Source organism: Oculina patagonica, chromosome 13 (assembly GCF_052425735.1).
Source record: "Oculina patagonica isolate OP01 chromosome 13, crgOcupat, whole genome shotgun sequence".
Lineage (NCBI taxonomy): Eukaryota > Metazoa > Cnidaria > Anthozoa > Scleractinia > Oculinidae > Oculina > Oculina patagonica.
In genome coordinates, this window is record NC_135770.1 from 9,936,598 (window position 1) to 9,960,733 (window position 24,136).

General features: G+C 38.5%; 1 protein-coding gene across 1 annotated transcript; it reads left to right on the forward strand.

Moving 5' to 3' along the window:
- The first annotated feature begins 88 nt into the window (after positions 1 to 88).
- LOC144636700 (striatin-like) lies at positions 89 to 21,127 on the forward strand. The gene is made up of 16 exons (XM_078495888.1): positions 89 to 579; positions 2,510 to 2,613; positions 4,568 to 4,726; positions 5,613 to 5,873; positions 11,546 to 11,760; positions 12,607 to 12,810; positions 13,444 to 13,469; positions 13,954 to 14,038; positions 14,711 to 15,015; positions 15,312 to 15,367; positions 15,855 to 15,971; positions 16,275 to 16,322; positions 17,082 to 17,203; positions 18,564 to 18,731; positions 19,642 to 19,785; positions 20,706 to 21,127. The coding sequence occupies exons 1-16, from the start codon at positions 415 to 417 to the stop codon at positions 20,858 to 20,860; spliced, it is 2,334 nt and encodes a 777-aa protein (XP_078352014.1). The 5' UTR covers positions 89 to 414; the 3' UTR covers positions 20,861 to 21,127.
- Positions 21,128 to 24,136: the final 3,009 nt, after the last annotated feature.

The window sequence follows — 24,136 nt, forward strand, 5'->3', positions numbered from 1 at the left end:
AGACTAGAAGAGTGCGGGCTCGATATTTAATCTTCGGTAAATCTTCGGTATCGCTTCGGTAATGTTCGTACTTCGGTGTGCTGGAATTTGATAGGGTGATGGTAGAGAGAAGATGTCATGTGATCTTGAATGAAGGCAATCTAAATGTCTTCCATTTTTGAGAGGGGATTATCATCGAGATAGCGGTTTTTTCGACGGAGTAAGCTTCTACTTTTGGCCCATTACAAGGAAGAAGGTATATTCAACTGCGTCCAGTGTGAAAGAGCCCCCATTGCTTCCGTTGTAGGAATAAATGGAGATCGAATGACGGTTTCTTTGGCGCCTTCGGAGGGCCTCTTGCACCGTCGATCGATTGTCGCGTGCTAAATGTAATGGCGGCTTTCATGGAGTAGAAAGTTGAAGCTTCAAGTTGACATGGAAAACGACAATGGAGGAAAGGTTCCGGTTTCTTCTCAAATCCAAGAGAATGATTCAGGAACAAAGTACACAATTCCGGGCATTTTACATTTTATTCAACATGAGTGGGCCCGATTTGAAATGGATCGAGCACATTGGGACGTTGAGAAAGCTGAATTGCAGGTACGCTTGAAAATTTTTTTTATTAGCCCTGTTTTCGAAGATTTCGAGGGTGACTTTCGCCTTCCAACCCACTATTTGGGCATGTAATGCCTTCCTTGCTTCATGAAACCGATGTTTACGGGAACGGAGGGTTGTTTGAAACCTCTGTTTCAAAGTGTAACTCTTCGCAAAGTGACCTTCGAAGTTGAGCTTATCTTCGCTCTGTTTTGATCCAATTTAAGGTCTACTTCCGAAATGTTTTCTGTCATTTCGTGTCTAAACTGATTTTAATAGTCATTATTTTTATTTTTAGGGAGAATAGGTGGGTTTTTTGGTGTATTAGGGTTAGAAATTCAACTTGTGTTTATGGCAGAACGTAGAATCGGAGCTCGTATCGGTTGTAGTAACTGGTCTTTCTTGAACACTTTACGATCAACGCCTGTTGAAGGAATCTTGAGATATTGGGCTGTAAAAGATTCTCCTACAAAGTTGCGATTGATTATGTTTTAGTTGAATGTTAAACCTTGCCTTTTTATGTTTTGACAAAGTGTACTTTCAAAGGCCTCGGAATACAATCTAAATAATAGAGATGGTGTTTTTATTTGAATTTTATTCGTCTGGCTCCCTGTTCGATCTCGAATGCTCTTTCGATAATTGAATTACCTGAAGGTTGTTCCTTATTTGAACAAGACACAGTCGGCAAACTATTTTTTCAAAAAGCGAATGTTTGGTTTGTTGTATCAAAGATCGAGTGCTAAATCTTAATTCTACAGTGTATGTTTATATTTTAGTAAGAATGGGTTTTATTTCGAGTTGATTAGACATGTCACATGCATGGGCTAGAATTCCGCTGGTTCACAGTTTGTGAGCATTTCTTTAGAAAATTATTGATCATCTCTGGTATAGCATTTAAACAAAACCCTACGTTTTATTGAATTGTTTCAGTTAATTTCGAAAATCTCGTTTGTAATAAAATCCAGACCTTGAAACAGACATGAAGACTTGTCTAAATTTTATTCAAATCTGATTTCGTCCCATGGCGATATTTGAACACTTTTATGTTTATTATTAAGCTTGTATCTCCCTGTAGCTTTGTTGATTTTGTTTACAAACAACAGTATACTATAAAATACTTCACAATTCAAAGAATAATCAGGGACTAATGACCAATGACATGTAGCACAATGTATAAGTCAAGGTGACTTTCATTGTGTAGTTTCCAATGGCTAAATAAATAATTCAGTATCAAAGGTAGTTCAGGATCAGATGTTCTAGAACCACTGATCAGTTGCCAATGTGAATACCTGTTGCATTCAGCGGTTTTCAGCCCTCTTTAAGAAATGATTACTTCCCGTTGAATGAAATACCTGTCAAAGAAAGCCATATTTAATTTTAGTATGACACAAATATTAAGCTGCTATTGTTAATAAGTGTGAAATAATGATGACTGATAAATTTTTGGTTCAATATTGTTGTTATTTTCATGGTGTTAGGTATGACCCAGTAATAACACCTCCTTTCTCTGTTCAATTTACCATAATCTGTTTCAATATTTTCCTATTCTTAAAGAGATTTCCAAACTTTACTTCCTTGTATCACTCTCCTCACTCTTATGGTAATTTGTGCCTTGCATATATGTTCATAATGCAGCATTTTTGTCATATTAATTTATTATTCACAGTTACCCCGAGGAAAAAAAAGCCTCAATTGTACATGTACATGTACATTGTTATCATTCACTCTTTAACAGATTCATGAGAGAATAAAAGCAGTTTCTGAAATATATTTTGTTTCTTGTTAGCTAAGTTAGTCATGTGTAGATTCATACAATGTACATTTAGATTTAGTTATGGTGCCTTAAGCACAGCGAAGTTTACATGTAATTTATTCTTTCCTGCCTTAACATAGTTTAGATATAAAAGCATGTAACCATGTATTGTTCAATTTGCAGGCACGTATCGCATTCCTACAAGGTGAAAGGAAGGGGCAGGAGAATCTTAAACATGATTTAATAAGAAGAATTAAGATGTTGGAATATGCTCTTAAACAAGAAAGGTAAACTTTAACATATTTGTTCAGTAGACTGTGAGTAAGAATATGTTTATACTGTCTAGTTCGTCATCAGGGGTGCTTTCCATTTTCAAAGTGGGACCCGTCAGACCAACAGGAACTGTCCGTTGTAAAATGGAACGACATTTTCCGCTTAATCCAGGCCAACTGAGTAGAATGGTCCTTTCCATTTTGCATTCGTTCTCCCAGTTCCCCGCATCCCAAGGTGGTCCTGAATATTCCGGTCAGACCAAACCAAAATGGACCTTTTCATTTGACTTATGACCAAAATTTTTCGAAAAATTTGGCCTAATGGAAAACACCCAAGTTGTCTATATGCAGTCATCAAATAAACTTTCAAAGTCTTTGAACAAACATATACGTGTACATATATAGTATGATACAACATCAGAGTACAAAGAAATTCAATTTTCCAGCTTGCCCTTGGGGTAAGCTGTAGCCAGGATGCACTAGCCTGAAAGTCATTTTAACTGGCCGGAAAAAATCTTTAAAAGGGTAATTTCCTCAAAAGATTTCCCCGAAACTTTCACTTGCCCGTCGGGCAAGTAAAGGTTAAAATCCACTAGCCAGGCCGCAAAATCCACAAGCCCCGGGCTTTTGGACATGCACTTCTTTGCACACTGAACATGCAAAGGAAGCTGTAGAGTAGAGGCTGGTTTTCGCTGTGAACAAGCATAAGCACATTAGAAGAATGAACACACTTGTTCTTCTTATGCTGTCCTCACTAGGAATCATTTAGAAAAAAGCACAAGAGAACAAAATTGTTCAATGTTTTTGTTGTGGAGATTTGCTGGTGATGACAGCATAAGAAGAACGAGTGTGTTCGTGCTTCTTGTGTGCTTATACTTGTGCTTGTGCCCAGTGATAACCGGCCTAAAGCAATGGGACATGGTTGTCAAAATAAGCTGGCAGCTGGCGAAAATAACTTGCTACCTCAGGGCTCGAGACTAACTTTTTCGCTAACTAGCCTAGTGGCTAGTGACACCTTTGATTTCACTAGCCAAAACCAATAATCTACTAGCCAGAACTTTCAAGCATGGTTTTTGTTTTTTTTTCCCAAGCCTGCAGAGACAAAAGCCAATGACAAATCGGACAAGATAGGTTTTTCTTCCTAAATCCATGGAAAGTCTGTGTTCCACGAAGGCAAAAACTTGCGTTTTCACGGAGGCACTTTGCTGTCTTCATTGGGTCTTTTCCTCCCTTTTTTGTTCCTACCCACTGCAGAATAATCTCGGGTATCCAACGGAACCGAATCTTACATGTGTACATGAAAGCTTTTTGAAAGCTTTCACGTACACGACTTCTCACCCTCGTTGTTCATGCAACCTTACCCTATCACTGATTAACGTTACAACCACCACATAATGATCGATTTCCCAGGCCATCTATTCAAATAATTAGCAGAAACAGTTTTCTTTCACTTGTCGCTTTCGTCACCAGAAAGTCCTAAAAGAAGTTATCAATGATCGTTTGTTCGCTTTTCATTCACTTTAACATGTCCATATTCTTTCAAATATGTCAACACTATACTTGTTAGTTCTGTTCTCCAGAGTCGATTTCAATTTGCGGTTTCTTTTCACAAAACTGCCACGAAAATTACCACGAGCCATTTTGGCTAGGGAATGTCCAAAATCGACTAGCCAAAACATCATTTCTACTAGCCTTTGGCTAGTTGGCTACCGTTAGTCTCGAGCCCTGTACCTGTACTTCAAGTTTTTTGGCCAGCTACTCTGCTGGGATATCCTCTGATTCTTTAGTTAAAAAAAGAGAAATTCAGCCATCTAGCTTCTTCAACAATACAGCTGCCTACTTCAAAATTTTCTGACAACCCTGTGGGGCGGTGGGGGTATAAAAAGAACAAGTTATATCATTTGTTAAAAGCTTTAGAGCTTAACCCTGACTTAACATCCTTGATTGTCATGGTTGATGTCTCTTACAGAGCAAAATATCACAGATTAAAATACGGCACAGATGTGTCATCAGAAAAGGTGAACAACAAAGAGGAAGAAAATGCAAATCAAGAACCTCACAAAGATGGCACCACTAACAACACAAAACCAGGAATGAACTGGCGGCAAGGTCGACAACTTTTACGGCAGTAAGTAGCACATTTGGTTGAACCTTTCAACTATAGGGAGCTTTGCACTTTTGTTTTAAATAAGTTACAAAGACTGTACAGAGTGATGATGAGGTATTTTGAGATCATAAGTAAAGATATATACTGTAAACTGGTGAGTTGTTGAACAAAGCTTTATTTTCATTCAGGAGTTTATTGTGTGATCCTGTGGGAGGCGCGGTGGCCTTATAGTAAGCGCACCGGACTCCGGATCAAACAGCCCGGGTTTGAGCCCTGGATAGGTTGCCCTAGAAAAGCGTACAAATATACATGCAGATTGCCAAAATGTACCGACAATGGATTATAGTGGTAATTCTCCACCGCTTGCTTGAAGTTTATAGTGTTTCTACATGTATTTGATAGAAAAAAATTGTGAATCTGATGAACATTAAATTATTTCTCTTTCCATCGCACTGAGACACCATGAGCTTTAATTGAGGAGTGGTGAATTACCACTGCCCATAACACCCTTTGGCACTGCCCTTTTGCCTTTTGCTTTTACGCGTCCAGCCTAGTGGCATAAGGCTGGAGCTTATCTTGGTTTCTGTAGCATGAATTGACAAGGAGTATTTCTACTCCTCCCTGGATGGGATGCTAGTCCATCACAGGGTTTCCCCTTCAGCACTAAATTCGCCGGTACCCGTAGAGTGGCACTGTGAGAGTCAATTTTCTTGCCCACGAGCACAACACAGTGTCCCCCAGCCGGGGCTTGAACCCGGTTCACTCAAAAAAAAAAATCTGGCGCGCTTACCATTAGGCCAAAGCACCTCTCTCTTAAAAACAGTTATAGACAAGAATACATGTAGAACCTAAAAATTGGTACAATGGTAAAACCATGGTGACTCATTTGCTTGAAATGTTTCAACAGATACCTTCAAGAAGTTGGCTATACAGACACTATTTTAGACGTCCGCTCATCACGGGTAAGATCTATTCTTGGCCTATCAGTAGCCGATGCTCCAGCACCAGACCACCATCAGCCCAATGGTATTTCAGGGAAGAGCAGAGGAAATGAATTTGCAGTAATTGAAGAGCACGAGAGGTCTCCGAAAAGAAATGACTCGACCTCAAGCAGAAAATTGTCCAGTGAAGAAACTGATGGTGTTCTCTCCATAACTCCTGGAAAACGGTAAGAGATTACACTCAAATCGAGCCACGTAATTCTCTCAATAATTAAGTGAAAAATTCATTAAAGCTCTCTTTCAGTGTTATGTGCATAGTGACTTTATTTCCGCCTGATCTTTCGACATGCATCTTTTGGCATGCTTTGTAAACAGGCTGATGATGTGATACATGTAGTTCACCTACATGTTTTGTAAACATGGCAGATTTCACAACTGTTTTGATGGTAAATTAGGACTGCTATGAATTTGTTGGGCCTTCCGATTCCATGAGCAGAAAGCCGAGGGGACTAGTCATTTATTTGTGTTTTTAGTGAAACTGTGGATGGGAACACAAGTGGACAGCCATTAAGTTTTAACCACTTAATCATGAAATTGCATTAGTTGATCCCATGGATGTTGCAATTGTCAAGCGAATCAGTCAAAACCAACCTGGTTATAAAGCATGTAAAAACAGATGCATATGAAAAGATCAGGTTGAAGGATATACAGTACCGCTCAAAAATAAGCGTCCATCGTATACGCACCTTATACGCACATACGCAGACGCAGATACGCACATACGCATACGCGCGTATGCAACGAAGCATAAACACATACGCAGTTCTTTGTTATTCATTCCTCTAAGTTTTCTTTGTGTTGTATTATTGGGAAAAACAAAAGAAAAATCTTTGCGAGAAAAACTTTAAAAGGCGGCAGACGATCGAGTAGTGTTTGTCTTGCCTTGAAGTACGAAGTTTTAAGACGATTATCGTTCGGCATTTCGAGACAAACAGACGAGAGTTTTGTTTACGTTACATGTAACAAGATTCAGCCGCTCATAAACGTGAATTTCCCGATAGTTCAACCTCGAAAGGGTCGCTCAAGTGTTGAAACGAAAGAAAACGATGTGCTTTTATTCGACAACAAATCGATATGAAATTATCCGAGTTTTGCGGGAGACAGCTTTTGACTTCGGCACGCGCCATCGTGAAGCGAAAATAATTATATCTCTGGTTCTAAGAATCCACGCGCAGCGAAACAACATTTTCCTTAAGACACAACTATGTAATAATATTGCAAAACAACAAATCACTGATAAAAGATGAATTTATTAATAGAACCGTACATACGCGTGACGAAACATTCACCTGAGTTCAGAATCCCTTCTCAAACAATCACGCGTTCTTCGAAAGAATTAAGCAGTTATCGATCATCCTGCCAAAAGCAACTCGATTCCAAACAACTTAACCTTCAAATTGAAAGTTGTTGCTGAGGAAGAGGCCGTCCAGAAGAACTGCAAAATCGCCAGAGAACCTGTAGTTCGTCGCAAAGTCGCCAGAGAACAAATCAAGCAAGCCGCGTGAAGTTTAAATGTCATCAAAACGGAACACGATGTGCTGTTATTTGTCGGAGTGTATCCTGGATCCAATAAATTAAAACTCATTAAAGATGTGAATATTGTTCATCGTGGTGTAAGATAGGTAATGAACGTTTATTCGTTTGTCTCACGATAGAATCGCTTTGAGATGTTGATCGCGACGTTTCGACTGCAATACTGCTAGTCTTCATCAGGCGATGAGGTCGATTGTTTACGCGTCGCTATTTATGCACGTTGGTTCGCTGTGATTGGTGCATTTCGATCCTCATTATTATTCCGACTAACAGATGGTGTTCCCTCATAGGTCCGCTTCGTAGTTGAACGGCTGTTATGCTTTTTGATCGTAGGTATCCATGCTTCAGGAATTTCAATTCCGCTATCTCTATTGATGTTATTAGAATGAAGTCTTATTTGGATAGCCTCTTTGACCCTGCTTGTGTATCGGTGAGGGTCACGATTGATAAACTTGACTTGATTCCATAAAGGAAAGTATATATAGGGGAAACAGGGAGAGCGATGCAAGACAGGATAAAAGAACACGACAGAGACATAAGGCTTGCTCATACACAAAACTCCGCAGTTTCGGAGCACGCAAACGAAACGGGGCATATTCCTTTATGGAATCAAGTCAAGTTTATCGATCGTGACCCTCACCGATACACACGCAGGGTCAAAGAGGCTATCCAAATAAGACTTCATTCTAATAACATCAATAGAGATAGCGGAATTGAAATTCCTGAAGCATGGATACCTACGATCAAAAAGCATAACAGCCGTTCAACTACGAAGCGGACCTATGAGGGAACACCATCTGTTAGTCGGAATAATAATGAGGATCGAAATGCACCAATCACAGCGAACCAACGTGCATAAATAGCGACGTGTAAACAATGGACCTCATCGCCTGATGAAGACTAGCAGTATTGCAGTCGAAACGTCGCGATCAACATCTCAAAGCGATTCTATTGTGAGACAAACGAATAAACGTTCATTACCTAAATTAAAACTCGTCTTAAGTGGTTTCTTCAAGCAGAGAAGTCGTGTTATTATAAGTGTTCGGTTTTGAACAAGAAATATTACATCCAGCCGACTCTATCAGATCGCGTGTTACAATGTTTACCAAGCGCGTGAGAACGACCGCTTCTGATTAGCCAGTCTCTGGTGTCGCGACAACAAGTCAAAACAAGATTGATTTCTTCTCTCTGGAGCCAGAGAGTCACACAAGCGGTGATTCTGCAATTTAACTCAACTTTAAAAGGCGAAGGAACAGAAACAGCCTCGGACCGAAATTGTAGAAGCGATTGCCAGGAAATTGTTGAAGACATGCGGGATTTCGAATGCTCTCGACAGTTCAAAAGACGATCACGTACGCCGACAAAACAACATTCCAGAGCGAGCCGATGAACGCGACGACGAATAGCAAAGAAAAGACGAATAAAAACTTCGTTCTTAACGTTGGTTCATTAAACTAAATGTCCTTTAGGAGCCAACACTTAAATAAAAGGTAATGACCAAGAATGAATTACAAACGCTTGTTAATTTTCGTTTGTTTGCTTGTTGAAGTGTCACGGCATGTAGCGAAAATAACGAAATCTCTGGCTTTACTCGGTTCTATTTGGGATAAATTAAAACGATGATTCAAACGAAAAGAGAAATTTTCTCATTGCAGTGAAAACTTGATGACTAGTGTTTCTGATGTATTGTGTATTATATTAAACGACAGTCAACTGCAGTATTTATTGTAACAAAACGGAACGCATTTTATATTTTTGTAAAACTTGCGGTGTTGATCGCTTTGGCACGACATGATTTAGTCAGTCTTCCTTGTATTTAAATTTTACATGTAGCAATGTTAGGCCATTGAAAGAACAATCAACTATGGACAAAAGAAAACACAATAAGCTAGCTCATACATACTAATGAGCATACACGTATACTGTTATATGCAGATTCGCAGACGCATATACGCAGATACGCATACGCGTGTATACGCAAAAGCATACGCGTTTTTCGCGTATGTTTTGGGACGCTTATTTCTGAGCGGTACTGTATAGCCAGGATAATACATGGTTACGTGGAGATATGAAATTTATCTTGAGTGTGCAAATCAATATGTCACGTGTGAGCGCAGCGAATGAGTGAGATATCGATTTGAACACGAGAAGATCAATTTCATATCTCCAAGCAACCATTTATTATTCTGTTTATTATGTAAACCTACTAATAACAAGGTTTTTGACGATTTTCCGAAGATTTCCAATGATTTTCAAAATGTTGTCCGAAGATCGTAAGAATGTTTTCGAACATTTTCCGAAAATTTCCGAAGATTTCCGAAGATAACCGAAGATTGCCGAGGAAGATCGGAAGATGTTTCGACTTAATATCGTTAAACTTTGGCTCAATGAGCATTGAACATGGCAAACTCTTCGAGCTGATTGGTCAAAAATGATATCACACATGCGTGGATATCATTTTTGATACAATTTTTATTGATTTGCTACCACTCACTAATTAAAAGCACTGCAGTTTATATAATAAAGTAGTTTTGTACAGAACACTGAAAAGGGCTGTTCATTCTTTGATTCCATTCTTGAAAAAGTCAAACTGAAACCCTGCTCAAAACTTGAATGTTTATGGGATTTCAGTATGTCTTATGTCACAAAACAGGCACATGGCGTTTCATTCTAAATTGCATTTTTTGGCTATTTTGTCAACTGTCAAATATCACACATGGCATTTTTTCGACTGAATTTATTCAGGAGTTTAGTAGCTAGCCCAATGGCACTTGTCGGTTGGTCGGTCGGTCGGTCGGTCCATCATCTGTAAATATCTCGTTGCAACTCCGCTGACCAGTAAATAACTAGAAAAAAGAGTGTAGCAAGGCGGCCGTATAAAGGCGGCCTTTTAAATTTAAAGGGGTTTACAAGAAAAACAAGAAGCAAAGAAATAAAATATGGCTGACTATTATGTGTGGAAAGTATTCGACCGCCGAAAAAGTGGAAATTGAGAGCCACAAAAGCGATGTAATGATCAATCTCTTTCGTATATATCTGTCGAGCTAGCGTCGTACATGTAGGAGCATTCGAAAACTAAATCGGGTTTCACATAAGCTTCATTAACGATGGATCTATCTAGAAACCAGAGCATTGGCTAAAATCAAGTGGGTGGCTGCTTGTTCGCAAGAAAAGGAAAAGCTTTTCAGATGAAACAGCACAATTTATACATTTGTACCTGAATCAGTCTATATGTTCTGATATATTTATTTACAGTGTTATTACTTAACGGCTTACAAGTAAATTATTCTGCAATGCATACCTATGGAGTGATATAATAAACAAACCATTTTAGTGCTTCGGGTTAAAAAAAGAAAAAAAAAGAAAAAAACTGTCTCCTCTGGGATTCGAACTCGCAACCTCTCGCTTCCCAGTAAGATGCCTACACGGGTGTGCTATTCAGACATACTGAGTCACGTAGGACGAAAATATCTTATTAGACATTCCGCCGTTTATCTGTTACCATGTGCATCAAAGAAATGTTTGAATCACCTGCTCATACATGTATATTTTCAAGGAATGAAAACTAAACTTTTAAACTTGGCAAAAAATTCAGTCGTGGCTCAAAGAGCTCTTTTCCCTCATTCTATTTACTGCCAAATTGTATTAAGTAATAAAATCATAATATTATAATTTTATTCAACTCCTCATTTCGATTTAATTAATAGACAAGTTTAATATTCAAACTGTAACTTGATTCAAAACTCAAATCTTGATTAGATTAAGGAAACATTGTTCCTTGTCATGTTTCCTAGGTGGCTAAATTAGCGGGAAGCAAGGAAAATGTTTTGCTGCCCAAGTGGCTAAACTAGGAAACAATGTTCCGGGAACAAGCTGTCACACATGCGCATGAACTAGTCGACATTGTTTCCAGGGTGGCTAAACTGGGCAACATATGTTTCGGAAGCAAAATTTGTGTCCGGGAAGCAAAAATGTTTTTGACTTGATCGAGGCAAAAACATTTTTTGTTTCCGAGAAGCAAAATTTGTTTCCGCAACATGTTTCCCACGTGCCTAAACTGGGAAACAGTTGTGTCCACAACAATGTTTCTGTAACAATGTTTCCCAGTTTAGCCAGGCCTTTAATGTCTGACTCATGACCCACAAGATATGGTGAGAATTTGAAATAACCCTTATTTAAAATTGAAAACTTGATCAACAACACCAATTTACAAATAATTTTCTACTTAGCCCTACATGTACATGTACGTGTTAGAACAGTGTAAAATTAATGTTATCCATTTTAATGTTTGTTCTTCTCCCAATAGGGTGCCAGTTCGACCTGTTGTTAATTCAAGACCTCTTGATGATGATCTCGAAACAGAAGCCGCAGTTCTTGCAAACTTTGACTTTCTTCAGAATGACGTAGAAGACGAGGAAGACAATGATGATGAGTTAGATGACGGTGGAAGTGCTGATGACGAATCTGAGGACAGAGATGACATGAGACTTGGAAGAAGAATGGGCAAGAGGGGAAAACCAGGTAGGTTAAGTAAATCAATAAATTAATTACTGTCAAACCTGCTGAAAGAAGGCACCTTTGGGACCAGAAAAGTGTCAACTTGGGAGAAATATTGATGTTAAAAATGTTGTGTTTGTATGTGGCTGGGGCCATGAACACATGTCCAGCTGGAAACAAACTCAGGGCTGCAAATAATTTTTTTCACTTGAAAGGACATAATTTATGCCCTACTACCACACCATCTTGGTCGGACATAACAAAATAAAGGTCAGACATTTTTTATTCATCGTTGCCATAGAATGATTTATGATAAAAAAATTGACCGGACATTATGTCCGACTACACTTGGGATTTCGTCAGACATGAGCAACTTTTGGTCGGCCAATGTCTGATGATCGACTGTTATTTGCAGCCCTGAAAACTGCACAACCCCAATCTCACATCATGGCACATGTATGGTCCACTCATCAGCTGCCGCTGACCAGCATTGGCTCGACTTTAACTTAGCCTAAATTACATTTAGCCACATTAAACGCTTACTCATTGTGCCTTCCCTGCTCCTCAATAATGTGTTGGTTGAATACAATATATTTTGAGAATATTGTTTTCTAAATTAAACTTAAGCACACACTTGAGATTCCAGTGGGGGCTAGTGACAGCCCACATTTTGGAGTTGTCTCACATACAGTGTACAGTGTACAGTAGTATTCATGATGTACATGTACTCTCAGTGGCTTATCAGACCTCACCCCCTTACTGAAATCCACTTAGTATTGACAGAGGTCATGTCTATTCTTTGGCTGTATTTAATACTTCTCCAGTGAATGATAAGTAAATGAAAATGTTTCTTTTGTTGCTTTTGTGAAGAGTTGAATAAAGATGCCGTTGAAGAAATGCTCACTGCAGATGACGACGAGACAGCTGATGCTCTTGCTGAATTTGATTTTGTAATGGGTGAAGACTCTGGCTCGGAAACTGACGTTACAGTGATTGAAGTTGAGGACAATGACGAGATGTTAGAAAACGTGGATATTGCCATGCCAGAGGAACCAGATTATCCTGTGACACAAGGTATGAAATTTTGATACACTGTACTGGTATCTATTTTGGGGGGAAGGGCGACAGAATTATTTCCTTACAATGGCAGCTAGTTGTTTAAAAATTGTGTAATTGTACATGTAGTCCAGTAAACTTATGTTCCTTATGTTCAAGGAATTTCCGAAAAGATTTGTCGCATCTTAAGGCAACAACAGGTTAACGTCGCCTACAAACCGTCAAATACTGTCCACAATTTGTTTCCAAGCCCAAAGGCTCAAAATGATGATGTCCGCCCAAAATCTGGCATAGTGTACACAGAATTGGATCTTGTCGTTGTTGTACAATTACACTGTCATGACATAATTGAAAAGCATTGTAATTTGTATCAAACCCATTACAACAACTACCCCGTTAATTAAAAACACTTCATGGCCAAAGTTTTTTGGCCTGTCAGTGGCCGTTTCACTGTACATGAAGTACTGGTTTGGATGTGGAGGGGGTACATGTATTCAGTAGGTACATGTATACGTGTAATATTATTCTAAAATAAATAAAAGGCAAGTATGAGAAATAAAGTATCTGTTAGTTATCAGTGATGTAAGAAATTGATTCTAAGATTTCTTTCAATTAATTTTTTATGCTTTTTGTATTTTTTATTCCTTATAGACACCAGCGATGGACCCAGTGCCCAGGTGTGTGATTTGTTGATTTCAGTTTTGTCCTCATGGCAATGAATTCATTGGGACAAACCAAAGTTCTGATTTGAACTTGTCACATAATTATGGCTTTTGTGACGTACTGCATGCTTCATGCAAAAAAACATGTACAATTTTTGTCATATAATGTGGCCTCACCTACAACCAGAACAAAGAAAAATACCAAATTGTACCAAGGGTAAAATTGAACGACAATGTTGTTCTGAGAATTAATACCATCTCTTCTAGATGTCATATTTTTCTCCTGGTTGACAGACTGTGTATTGATATTGTCAGTAAAAAAAAACTGCAAGTTTACATATATTAAGATAATTTCTGTTGATCAATCTTGACATTAATTTTAGGGGTCATAAATCAACTTCGTTAAATTCTTATAGTTGTTACACATATTTCCAATGAAAATGCTGTGTGCTTACATAATTTTAACATCATATTGTGTTGCTTGCTACTTGTGTTTTAGAATGAGTGGGGAGTTGATTCAAACTTGCTGGCCAAGTTAAAAGAGCAGTACAAGAAGGAGAGAAAAACCAAAAAGAGCCAAAAAAGTTAGCAGAAGTTTATTTATTTGTAAAAACATTAGCTTGAGTTCATACAAGTTTCTCTTTGCACACTCAATCATTCTTCCATGACAGCTCTATAGAGACAACTGAGATTCGGTTATCAGTAAAGAATTTTTTGGGTCAAATGCTGGAATTGCCTGGGACAGGGTAAAAACAGAGCAGCTTTTTTATGCTAGAACGATTGAAAACATTAAACTCTTCAACAGAAGATGAGCTTGGGGAAGGTGCCTGGAAAGATGGTGACGCCACAAGCAAAAGAGCCGAGTGCGTAGGGTAACCATGACAACCCTGTGAGGGGCAACCACCAGGCACTGTCACACTGTAAAACAGTGGAACAATGATTCTTACCTCAGACTTACCATAAAAGAGGGAGGTAGGGCATGGAGAGAAATCGCCGAGCCTGGTCGAATAGCGGGATGCACATGAAATGATTTGACCTCAAAAGCCACTTGAGCTGTTAACCACATGAACCCCCTGCAGCACCCCTGGCCACTCTGCATGCCTGCCTTAAGGGGCTGAACAGCATTGTTTTGTGTTTAATTTAGCCTAAATTCCATTTAGCACCATAAAAATGTGATGGAGTTTTTTGGTGTGTTTTTTTTTTTTTTCCTTTTCTACATTCTCTTTCCTAACATTAGTACATTTCTTTCAACACAGGACCACCACGGTCAGCTTTACAGGCCATGCTTGCAAACCTAGAGGGGGAAGACGAAATGCCGCCATCTGCACCTGCCCCTAACATCATAAACGTCCCTCCACCTGTCAGACTGAGTGGATCTCGTGCCACTTCCGAGATCCCACCCATAGCAAGCGTGTCTGTACCTAGTAATGCAGCTGCCGGTGGCAAAGGAGCTGCAGCCACTCCCATCGCCACACCAGATGAACCATTTGAGAGCGCCCTTGGTCTTGGTGAATTGGCAAGTCTTACAGTTACCAATGAAGCGGAAGCTCTCTCTTATGAAGTAAGTGTTCCAGATAGTCAAGAAAGACAAACACAGAATTTAAATTGAAAACCAGTGTGAGACTTGAAGCCTGACTTTGTTCAGACTTTCTTTGCAACTGCTGTAGTTCAGTAGTAGATTATTTGCAGTGTATCGTAGAGGTCAATCCATAATAGCTTTAAATCCTATTGAATCCTGTGTATTTTTTCGCACTTTCTTTTCCTTCAATTGTTTGCAAAGCTACATAATTGGAAAGATATCTTTCTTGGTAAAACTTAACTTTGCTCCAATAACTAACTTGACATTTGTTTCATTAGGTGAACACAAAGGAAGAGTTTAGAAAAACGTGGAGCCCAAAGTTCACATTAAGAAGGTATTTGCATGAGTTCCTTTCATCTTTTTTTTGTTACGAAAATTGTCTGAGTGTTGCTTGTTTAGAAACATCCAGAACTCGACAAGAGAACTGACTGAATTCAGTTGTCACTCAAACCATTCTGGAACGTTTTACATGTAGCATATGTTTCAAAACGTCTTGTAGAAAGTAAGTGTAGTAAGCTACTATAATTATACAGATCTCTATTGTGTAATGCAACTATAATTAGTCATTTGGAGAATATTTTAGACCAGGTTTGTATATAAGAGCAAGACTTTCATTTGCACATGAGAAAAGAAGTGAAGTGTTGTAACTTGAGGAGTTTATGTCTTGTAATGAAACTTTTTGTTGCTGTTCAATCAAATTTAGTTCTGTGAACAACCAACCTGCTCTTCAGCGATACGCGCAACAGTTCCTTTTATGTTTAATTTGCCACATGTACTTCAAATGTTAATCATATTGTTTTTCTTTTGTTGTATTTTTTTAGTCATTTTGATAGCATCAGATCATTGTACTTTCACCCCACTGAATCAGCTCTCATAACAGCCTCAGAAGATCACTCACTTAAATTATGGAATCTTCAGAAGACTGTACCGCAGAAAAAGTAAGTACCCTGAAATCAACTGTCAACCTGACAAAATGTTTGGTATAACCTGGACTAGATTCCAATCAGAAGAAATAGTAATACTCCTTGTCACTTCATGCTAATGAAACCAGGATAAGTCAAGCAATGTGGGCGACTTTGGCCCAACTGTAGACTAACCCTTTTTTCTGTTGGCTCTGAAAGATTTGACTGTAAACCACAACTACATTTCACTGTATTTGGGTTTTGGTAGAGTATGTCTGTACAGTCAAAGATCCCAGGTCGTGTCGCTTACATTGCATGTTGCTGTTCTTTTTCCTTCAGGAGCAATATATTAGATGTGGAACCAATTTACACCTTCAGAGGTCACAGGTAGGTTAGAGTTATGTACATGTAATTTATCTCTCGTGGATGCCATGTTTTTGCTGGCTTGAAAAAGCAAATGTGTTAAAATCATTACTGTACTAGCCTTTTCAGCTCGTACTGTATGGGGAAATAAAACTTGTTTTTATTTCACGAGTTAATAGACCTTGCCTTTGAAATACATGCAGATATAATATCTTTCTAACAGTGCAAAAGTCACACAAAACTTTGCTCCAGACACATACAGTACTGGTTACTTAACATTTACCCAGAAAATTCTGGAAATTTCGGTTGGCATTTAAATGGTAAGACTATTTTGTTTTGCCCGACTGGAAAATTTCCAAAAGAAACGGAAAGTCTTGAAAAGTAGTGCAGAATTCCCGACCAGAATTTCCAAGCAAAAATCTGTGTACCATTTTCTTTTATCTACCAGTTCCAGCCCTTTCGCCAGTTTTGACTCGGTACAGCCCTACCTATTTCAGTTCCAGGCGCTCTGAGTAAATTCCGGTACCTGTAAATATATCACTCTAAATTTTATACAGAATTTCCCTTCAGGGTTTTTTCTCACCATTTTCCCAAACTGTAAAGCTACTGCTTTCCCCCTGTAAATGGCAATCAACCACCAACTTAAGAAATTGGGAAATGGCATATCCCAAGTTTAAACCCAACTTTTCATCAATGCATTTGTTGGCCATCACCTACACTAAGATTAAATTCCACTATACTATACACTGTAATTTTAGTTAATTTACTCTCTTCGTTCCCCAGTGCTCCTGTCCTCTCAGTTGTGATCAACTCCACCAGTGAAATGTGTTTTAGTGGTAGTGCTGACTCAACAATCATCTGCTGGAGTATTCCATCTCTTGATATAGACCCATATGGTCCCTACAGTAAGTTTTGTATCATTAATATTATTTATTTTTTAATTCTCTCGAGAGTGTGAAACAGCAGGGTTCAGCTGTATTGTTAACAGCTCTTTTCCAAAAGCTAAATTATTTCGCTATGCGCTTTTTACATGAGCGTCTGGCTTGGATAGAGAGGGCAACCTCATCCCGCGCCATGACATTAATAAATTGATTGATTGATTGATTGATTAAGAAAACCACCCAAAAATGACTATAAACCAAGGAAAACTACAATGGCCGAAATGAGGACGGGTTGCCACAAACGTTACGCTAAATTGATTCACGATGTACTATCCCTGGCGGATCTTCTTAATTCATACCAGTTAAGTAGGCTTCAATTTAGGAAGAAGGAGAACAACCAGAGCCGTAACTAGCAAGAGGCAAAACGTCTAGATTTCTACCCCTCGTCTACATTTCTACCCAAAATTAAAAATTAAATATGTTTTGTTGGGAAAATAATCCCAATTGAACAAGATTGATTTTTCTCAAGAAATTCGAAAGAAATGCGTCAAGAAAAATGTCTTTGAAAGAGTTTCAGAGCTTCTAGATTTCAAAATTTTCCGGAGGGCCTGCCCCCATAACCCCCTAGCAAGATCTTGCCTCGTCTATGGCAAAGGTCTGGTTACGGCGCTGGAACAACTGAAGTAGAGAAAAGGAAACTTATGTCAACTCTGTACCAACAGAAACTGGAAAAGAATAAGCAGCGGTAAAACAGACAGAATTTTGTCACAATCAAACTGAAGCAAAAACGCAGCTTTCTTTTGAAAATGGCGAGAAACAAAATACAGCTAATGCTAGAGTCGTTAGGTAAAGCAAACAGACCTGTTTCTTTGTGCACTCCATTATTTTCCCGTAAGCGAGAAACGTCTGAGACTCGGCCGAAAAAAATAGGCCAGGCTGGTGACGTAGCTCTACATAGTTCCATGTACTGTCTCTGATTGGTTGTTGCTCAGTTTTGAATTTTCGCGCGCAAGTAACAACCAATCAGAGACAATGCACGGATTTTTGAACGTCATCAGTATGGAATGTTTTGGCCAAACCAAAGACGTTGATCGCGTGAGATCAGAATTAAGCTCAGAAATAGAGAAGTCTACTCACTTAGCAGGGTTTTCATTAAGAATTGTAATAGCAGGAGAATAATGTAAAGTAACCGGAGAATGATTTCTAAAGGTTCCACATCTTAATAAAAAAAATAGGTACAGGCCTTCGAAATTCAGCCGGAGAATTCTACGAAGTAGGGGGAGAATTCTCCGATCTCCGATACCTAATGAACACCCTGACTTAGGATACAGAATCGTTTCATATCGCTTACTGTTCCGCGTGTCTTACTAATTTTTTTTTTCAGATTCGGAAAATCTCAGCGGCATCCTTGTAGCACACACAGATGCAGTGTGGGATCTCGCGGTCCAGACAGGTTCACTGCAGTTACTGTCCGCTTCTGCAGACGGCACCTGTCGGCTTTGGAGTCCAACATTAAAATCACCCCTACTAAATAGCTACATTCCAGAACAAGGCAAGTACAGAATTTTTTTGCAAATGTTGTGGTAGCTGGGCCATAGAACACTACTACTTACCAAACATTTGTACTTGTATTTCAAATAAATGGTGATCTCTCCACCACTTGGCTTTAAGGCTAAGAACGATTTTCGGTTAATGTCGTAAAACCAAAACCAAAACCATAGTTATCACTCTAGTCAATGCAGAGAACATACACAATCCAGTGAACCAATCAAAACTCGAAGCAAATACATGTAGCTGGCACGAAGTGCGGGAAAACGTGTGTGAGCGAGTCGCGATTGATTGAGAAAGTGGCGCGAGATGTTTTAATCCAACCACTAAGCGTAGTAATGCAAAACCAAAGCAAATGCAAATTACTTTCAACGCTCAAGTGAAAATCGCTCTATACTTAGGTTATCAGTGTGGAATTTTTAGGGTCTGTAGGAGCGAAGTAACTCGAAAAGAGAACATTTCACGGTTCTGCGTTAACATATCTTATGTTACATCACTGCATACTTTTTTGCGTCTTGCAGTTCATTGGCAAGCCCTTTGGGCGAGTCAAAGCGCGAATGATGAGTTAAAATATAAAGCGAGACTCTTCTCTTAAATGCCTCATAAAAGATCTTTTGTCTAACGATTTCTTGGCTTGAACCCTTTTTTTGGCGCTTTTACGCCGTCAGAAGAAATAAGAAGTCTCCTAGAGTACAAATATCGTCGGATCTTCGTAGTCGTTTCGCGCGTTGTTTGTACGCCGCCGAGTGGTGTTGGTTAATTATACAATTAAACGAGACTTACCTGTAAGTTGAAGTTTGATTAAGATTCTAGCTTCTCATCAGTCCGGAACGAAGGAGTCACACTGCGTAGTGACGTAGACTGATGACTAATGACAAGATAGAATTAACTAATTTTTGATCTTCCCTCTGCAGAAGGTTATGGTGTTCCCACATCAATCGACTTTATCCGCACGGAGACATCACAGATGGTCGCTTCGTATTCGTCTGCTCAGTGTGTTATTTATGATCTGGAGACGGCAGCACCAGTAGTTACACTCGACAGCGCAAAAACATACAGTAAGTATGCGGATGATTAGCATTACCTTATTATAGGAAATCAACGCCCGTGTTTATTAAAGTATTTGAAATTAACTCGACTTTAATTAACGCGAATTGGAGGGAAACTCGCTCCTCAATAAAAGAAATTAACGCGAAAGAGTCCTGACGTAAATTTTGAAAATGAAGGAAATTAACGCAATTAACACAAGAAAGCGTAGTTTCTGGCCGAAATCATAAGAAGATGATGTGTCAGATGTCGAACTGTCCTTCTGAAAGCAGGCATGAACTGGAAATATCATAAAAAAAGAATGAAATACAAGCCAATACAGTTTGCAGAAAAGGGAGAATCAAATATACCTGGACAAGATCTAGATTAATGGAAATTAAGGTCGCGAAAATTAACGCTTCACTTAATGTCGCGGAAATTAACACTGACAAAAATTAACGCGAATTTTAAAATTCGCGTAATTTCCTATAATAAAGTAAATATCTTTCACAGTATTTCTAAGCAGATAAGCAACAGTTAATTTTGCATATTCGTCGTGTGGAAGAAAACAAGTTCCGTGTTTGTCGGATCTGCGTTGACTCTCACGAAGAGTTTCCGATTCTCATCATCCAATTAAATAATAGCACGGACACGCACGAGTACTCCGAAAATTATCACTTCAGTATGACGCAAAGATGACACGTCATGTTGCTTAGTAACGTCGGGGGCGAAAACCGCGGGCTCATTTAACTTTTGGAGCCGTTTATTCGCCAGTAAACTGGTAAATGCACTGGCAAGTCCGTTAGCTGCAGAGAACTCCTTAAAATACGCCGCCATCAAACAAGAAGTTCCAGTATAAAGTGACTGGGATATATATACATCTGTGGAGTACTCATCATTTCTGAAGGTGTTCTCGAAATTGTTCACAAGACCACATATTTTTGCCTTTCAGATAATTCACCGTCAACTCAAATAAACAAAGTAGTTAGCCACCCCACCCTCCCCCTCACAGTCACAGCTCACGAGGACAGACATATACGCTTCTTCGACAACAACACAGGTGAGATCCGTGAAAATCCTGTAATCTTATTGGTTATCTGTAAATGAATTACGTCTTAAGCAGCTGCAATGTTCAAAATCGCGTTTCCTTCAAGGAACTGTGTCCCGGCTACGTTTATTCTATTTTATTAAGATTTGCCAAATACTCCCTTTGGAACTTAGTCTTAACGAAGGAAACACTTCTGTGGATCTAAATGACTAACCCATAGCTTCATTTCAAACCAACATGTCTCCTGGGCGTTATAATTAAAAGTTACATGCAAAATAGATCGATTCTGAAAACTTTTGCAGCCTAACAGTTTCCCAATACAATAACACAATCCATTTCAATTTTCTGGAATTTTTGTCCATCCGTACCTTGTCCAGTATTTGCTGTGTTATCGAAATGTTCCTTCACTTTTTAAGTAGATATTTTTATATTTTTACTCAATCTGATTGCCATTTTGATAAGTCTTCATTTGGCTAAAATCCGTGACACAGTTCCTTTGTGGAAGGTAATTTACTGTTCAGAAGTGGCTTGTTGCTTTCCTAGAGATCGTGTAGCGACTGCTATGTATTTTGTGAATTGTAACTTGATTTATTTAATTTGAATTTTGTTAGAAACAATTTATCAGTAATATACTAAACTGCCAGTATCACACAAAGTGCTCGAACGCTTATTTAATTTGCCCACACAAAGCGAGCAGTTGTGTAATATATCAAACACGAGAGAGAGTGTTTTATGACATTTCCAGTCACCGAGCAGAGAGCTGAAAATACGGCGCGCAGCGGAGTATTTTTGTCGAGCTTAAAGGTGTTTGAAAACGTGATAACAACAGCGTTGCCACAGGTCAGGAAATGGTCAGGGAAAAATAAAATTCTTAAAGGTCAGGGAAAAGTCAGGGGATTTAATTTTGAGTCCGGAAAAATTTACATTTTGAAGAAAAGTCTGGGAAAATTGGAATACCGCTGAATTTGTACAATTGATGGCTGGAAGAAACATTTCAGGTTAGTCACAATGTGATCTCAGGGATGTTTATTTTTTTGGAAGCAGAAGCTGGAGGCCGCTTCTTTATCTGACATTTTGATTTTTTTAGTCAGGGAAATTTTATTTTTATCAAGGAAAAGTCAAGGAATTTTGAAAACTGATGTTAGTGGCAACCATGGGCAAGATATATCAAACACTCTCTTGTGCTTGATATATCTTCTCAAACAAAGCTAAAACTATAGAGTAAACGGGCAATAAAATGGGGAATATCTATTCTTAAGATCATGTTTGGAAACCAACGTCACCGTTGATATACTTTGTTTTTATTGGATGAATTATTAATGAATTTGATAATTACGATTTCCCGCCACGAACGCGGCTGCACCAGTATTTTCCCGCCATTCTGCAGGTGTGTGGTTTGCTTTCGGCTTGGGTCAAAATTGTACCACTAGTATTTTCTGCCATCGTTTTTCCACATTTACCTTCTTTAAACGATTGATATGTTCGTTTTCGTGTTCTTTGCTGAAAGATGATAACTATATAAGTGTTTTCTCGCTGGCCTTCTGTGTAGGCGGTAGAAATTTCCCTTTTTGACAAAAGAATAAAGACCGATCCTATTCTGTCTTTTTTGTTTTTCTGTAAACCCACGGTTTAGAGAGTATAAATGAGCATACAGTTAGTGAATTATTTTCTTTCAGTTCATCAGAGCAGAAATTTTCAGTTTTAAAACGTTTAAACGAAGAAATGACGAAATAACCTTTTAATCAGCTTGCCAGGAAATTGCTTGCTTTGCTTCGCCAAATTGCTTCCTTTGTTGTGCTAAATTGCTTGTTTTATTCCGCCTAATTGCTTGCTTTAATGTGCTAATTCATTGTGTGTCTGATAAACGCGGTTACGTGTGCCGTTCGGAAATTGCCGCAGTTTGAACAATAGTAGTGACTTAAGAAATTAGGAAAAATAAACTTCAAAAATAGCGTGTTGGTAATTTGACATGCAACAAAAACTTTTGGTTGGATTCTCTTCTTTACCATTTCGCAGCACTGAATATACGCCAGAATTTTACGAGACCTTTGAAAGACTGTTTTTATGTTTTTAATTACTCATTTACACCTACATATATTTAAAAATTCAATTGACATCACGCTAATAAAAGGCGAAGTAATTATAGCGTCAATAACTCAGGATAGCGGTGAATGCGATCTTTTAAAATACAATTAGTTTTCCGAAGCCGCCTCAAAAGTATGAAATTTGTTTCAGTTGTCCAAAAAGGAAACTCTGAAAATTTTTAGCAGTTTTCATGGTAGGAGTTGCTTTCGTTGAGGTTACGAGCTTTCACCTTGTTGATTTGTTATTAAATGTTGTATGTTAAATACAGATTTTATAGTTGGGCAGTGGTACAATGCACACCTGATGTTGAAAAATCTATTTAACCATGTAGTTGTGATGTAAATTTTGTCAATTTTTCAGTCGTACCAACAGTATTTTCTCGGCGATTTGTCGGCCCGATTTGGCCCAGATTTGGTAAGAAAATGAGTGCACATTTACAAATCGGCCCGATTTCTTAAAAATCTGTTGCAGTGTCACAGTTTTTAGAAATCGGGACGATTTTCATCCTTTCTATTTAATAGGCAAAGAAAAGCCGGCCGACGGATCGCAGCGTGTAAATTTGCTTGGAACAAATCGGGCTGGCAAATCGTAACGTGTAAACCGGCCTTTAAGCGGTTTGAAAAATCCCTGGAAAAGTTTGAAAAGCTTCGTGTAAGCATAAATTAGTGGTATTTAAATTTGATTTCTTTTAAGGATTATGCAACGCGTCATAGAGAAAGTGCTTGCGTCTTCCTTTTTGAATGGTAACGGATGACGATCATCAAAGGGGAACTTCTTTCCTGGCAATTGAAAGGATTGTTTGCTTTGAGGAAATGACGTTTTTTTTTTATTTCACAAGCAGAAGAACTCTCGGAAACACGAAAACAGTAGTAATGTACTACACTCTGAGGCAAATTTGCCTTAGAGATGTAGTACATCACTACTTCCAGTGCTGGATACAAAATATGGGCCAAAAATGGATTCAAATATTGGAATCAAATATTAGAATCAAAAACTGAAATTCAAACCCTAAAAAACCAAGCCTGTAAAACCAAGCCTGAAAAACCAACCCTAACTCAACCCTAGGTTCAAAATAAAAAAAAACTTCTTATACTCTTTTTCAAAATTTTGGATACAGTGCTTTTAAACAAGCCGAGTTTTTATGCTGTTGTTATTATCATGGTAAATCTCTTGTACTGAATATCTGTTGTGAATTATCTTCTAAAACGATTATGATTTTTGTTATTTTTGAATTCATTTTTTCTTTTTCA

Coding starts and splice junctions, on each gene's coding strand:
- LOC144636700 (XM_078495888.1), top strand. CDS start 415: ATGGAAAACGACAATGGAGGAAAGGTTCCGGTTTCTTCTCAAATCCAA. Junction 4,727..5,612: donor GGTCGACAACTTTTACGGCA/GTAAGTAGCACA, acceptor ATGTTTCAACAG/ATACCTTCAAGAAGTTGGCT. Junction 17,204..18,563: donor AGACCCATATGGTCCCTACA/GTAAGTTTTGTA, acceptor TTTTTTTTTCAG/ATTCGGAAAATCTCAGCGGC.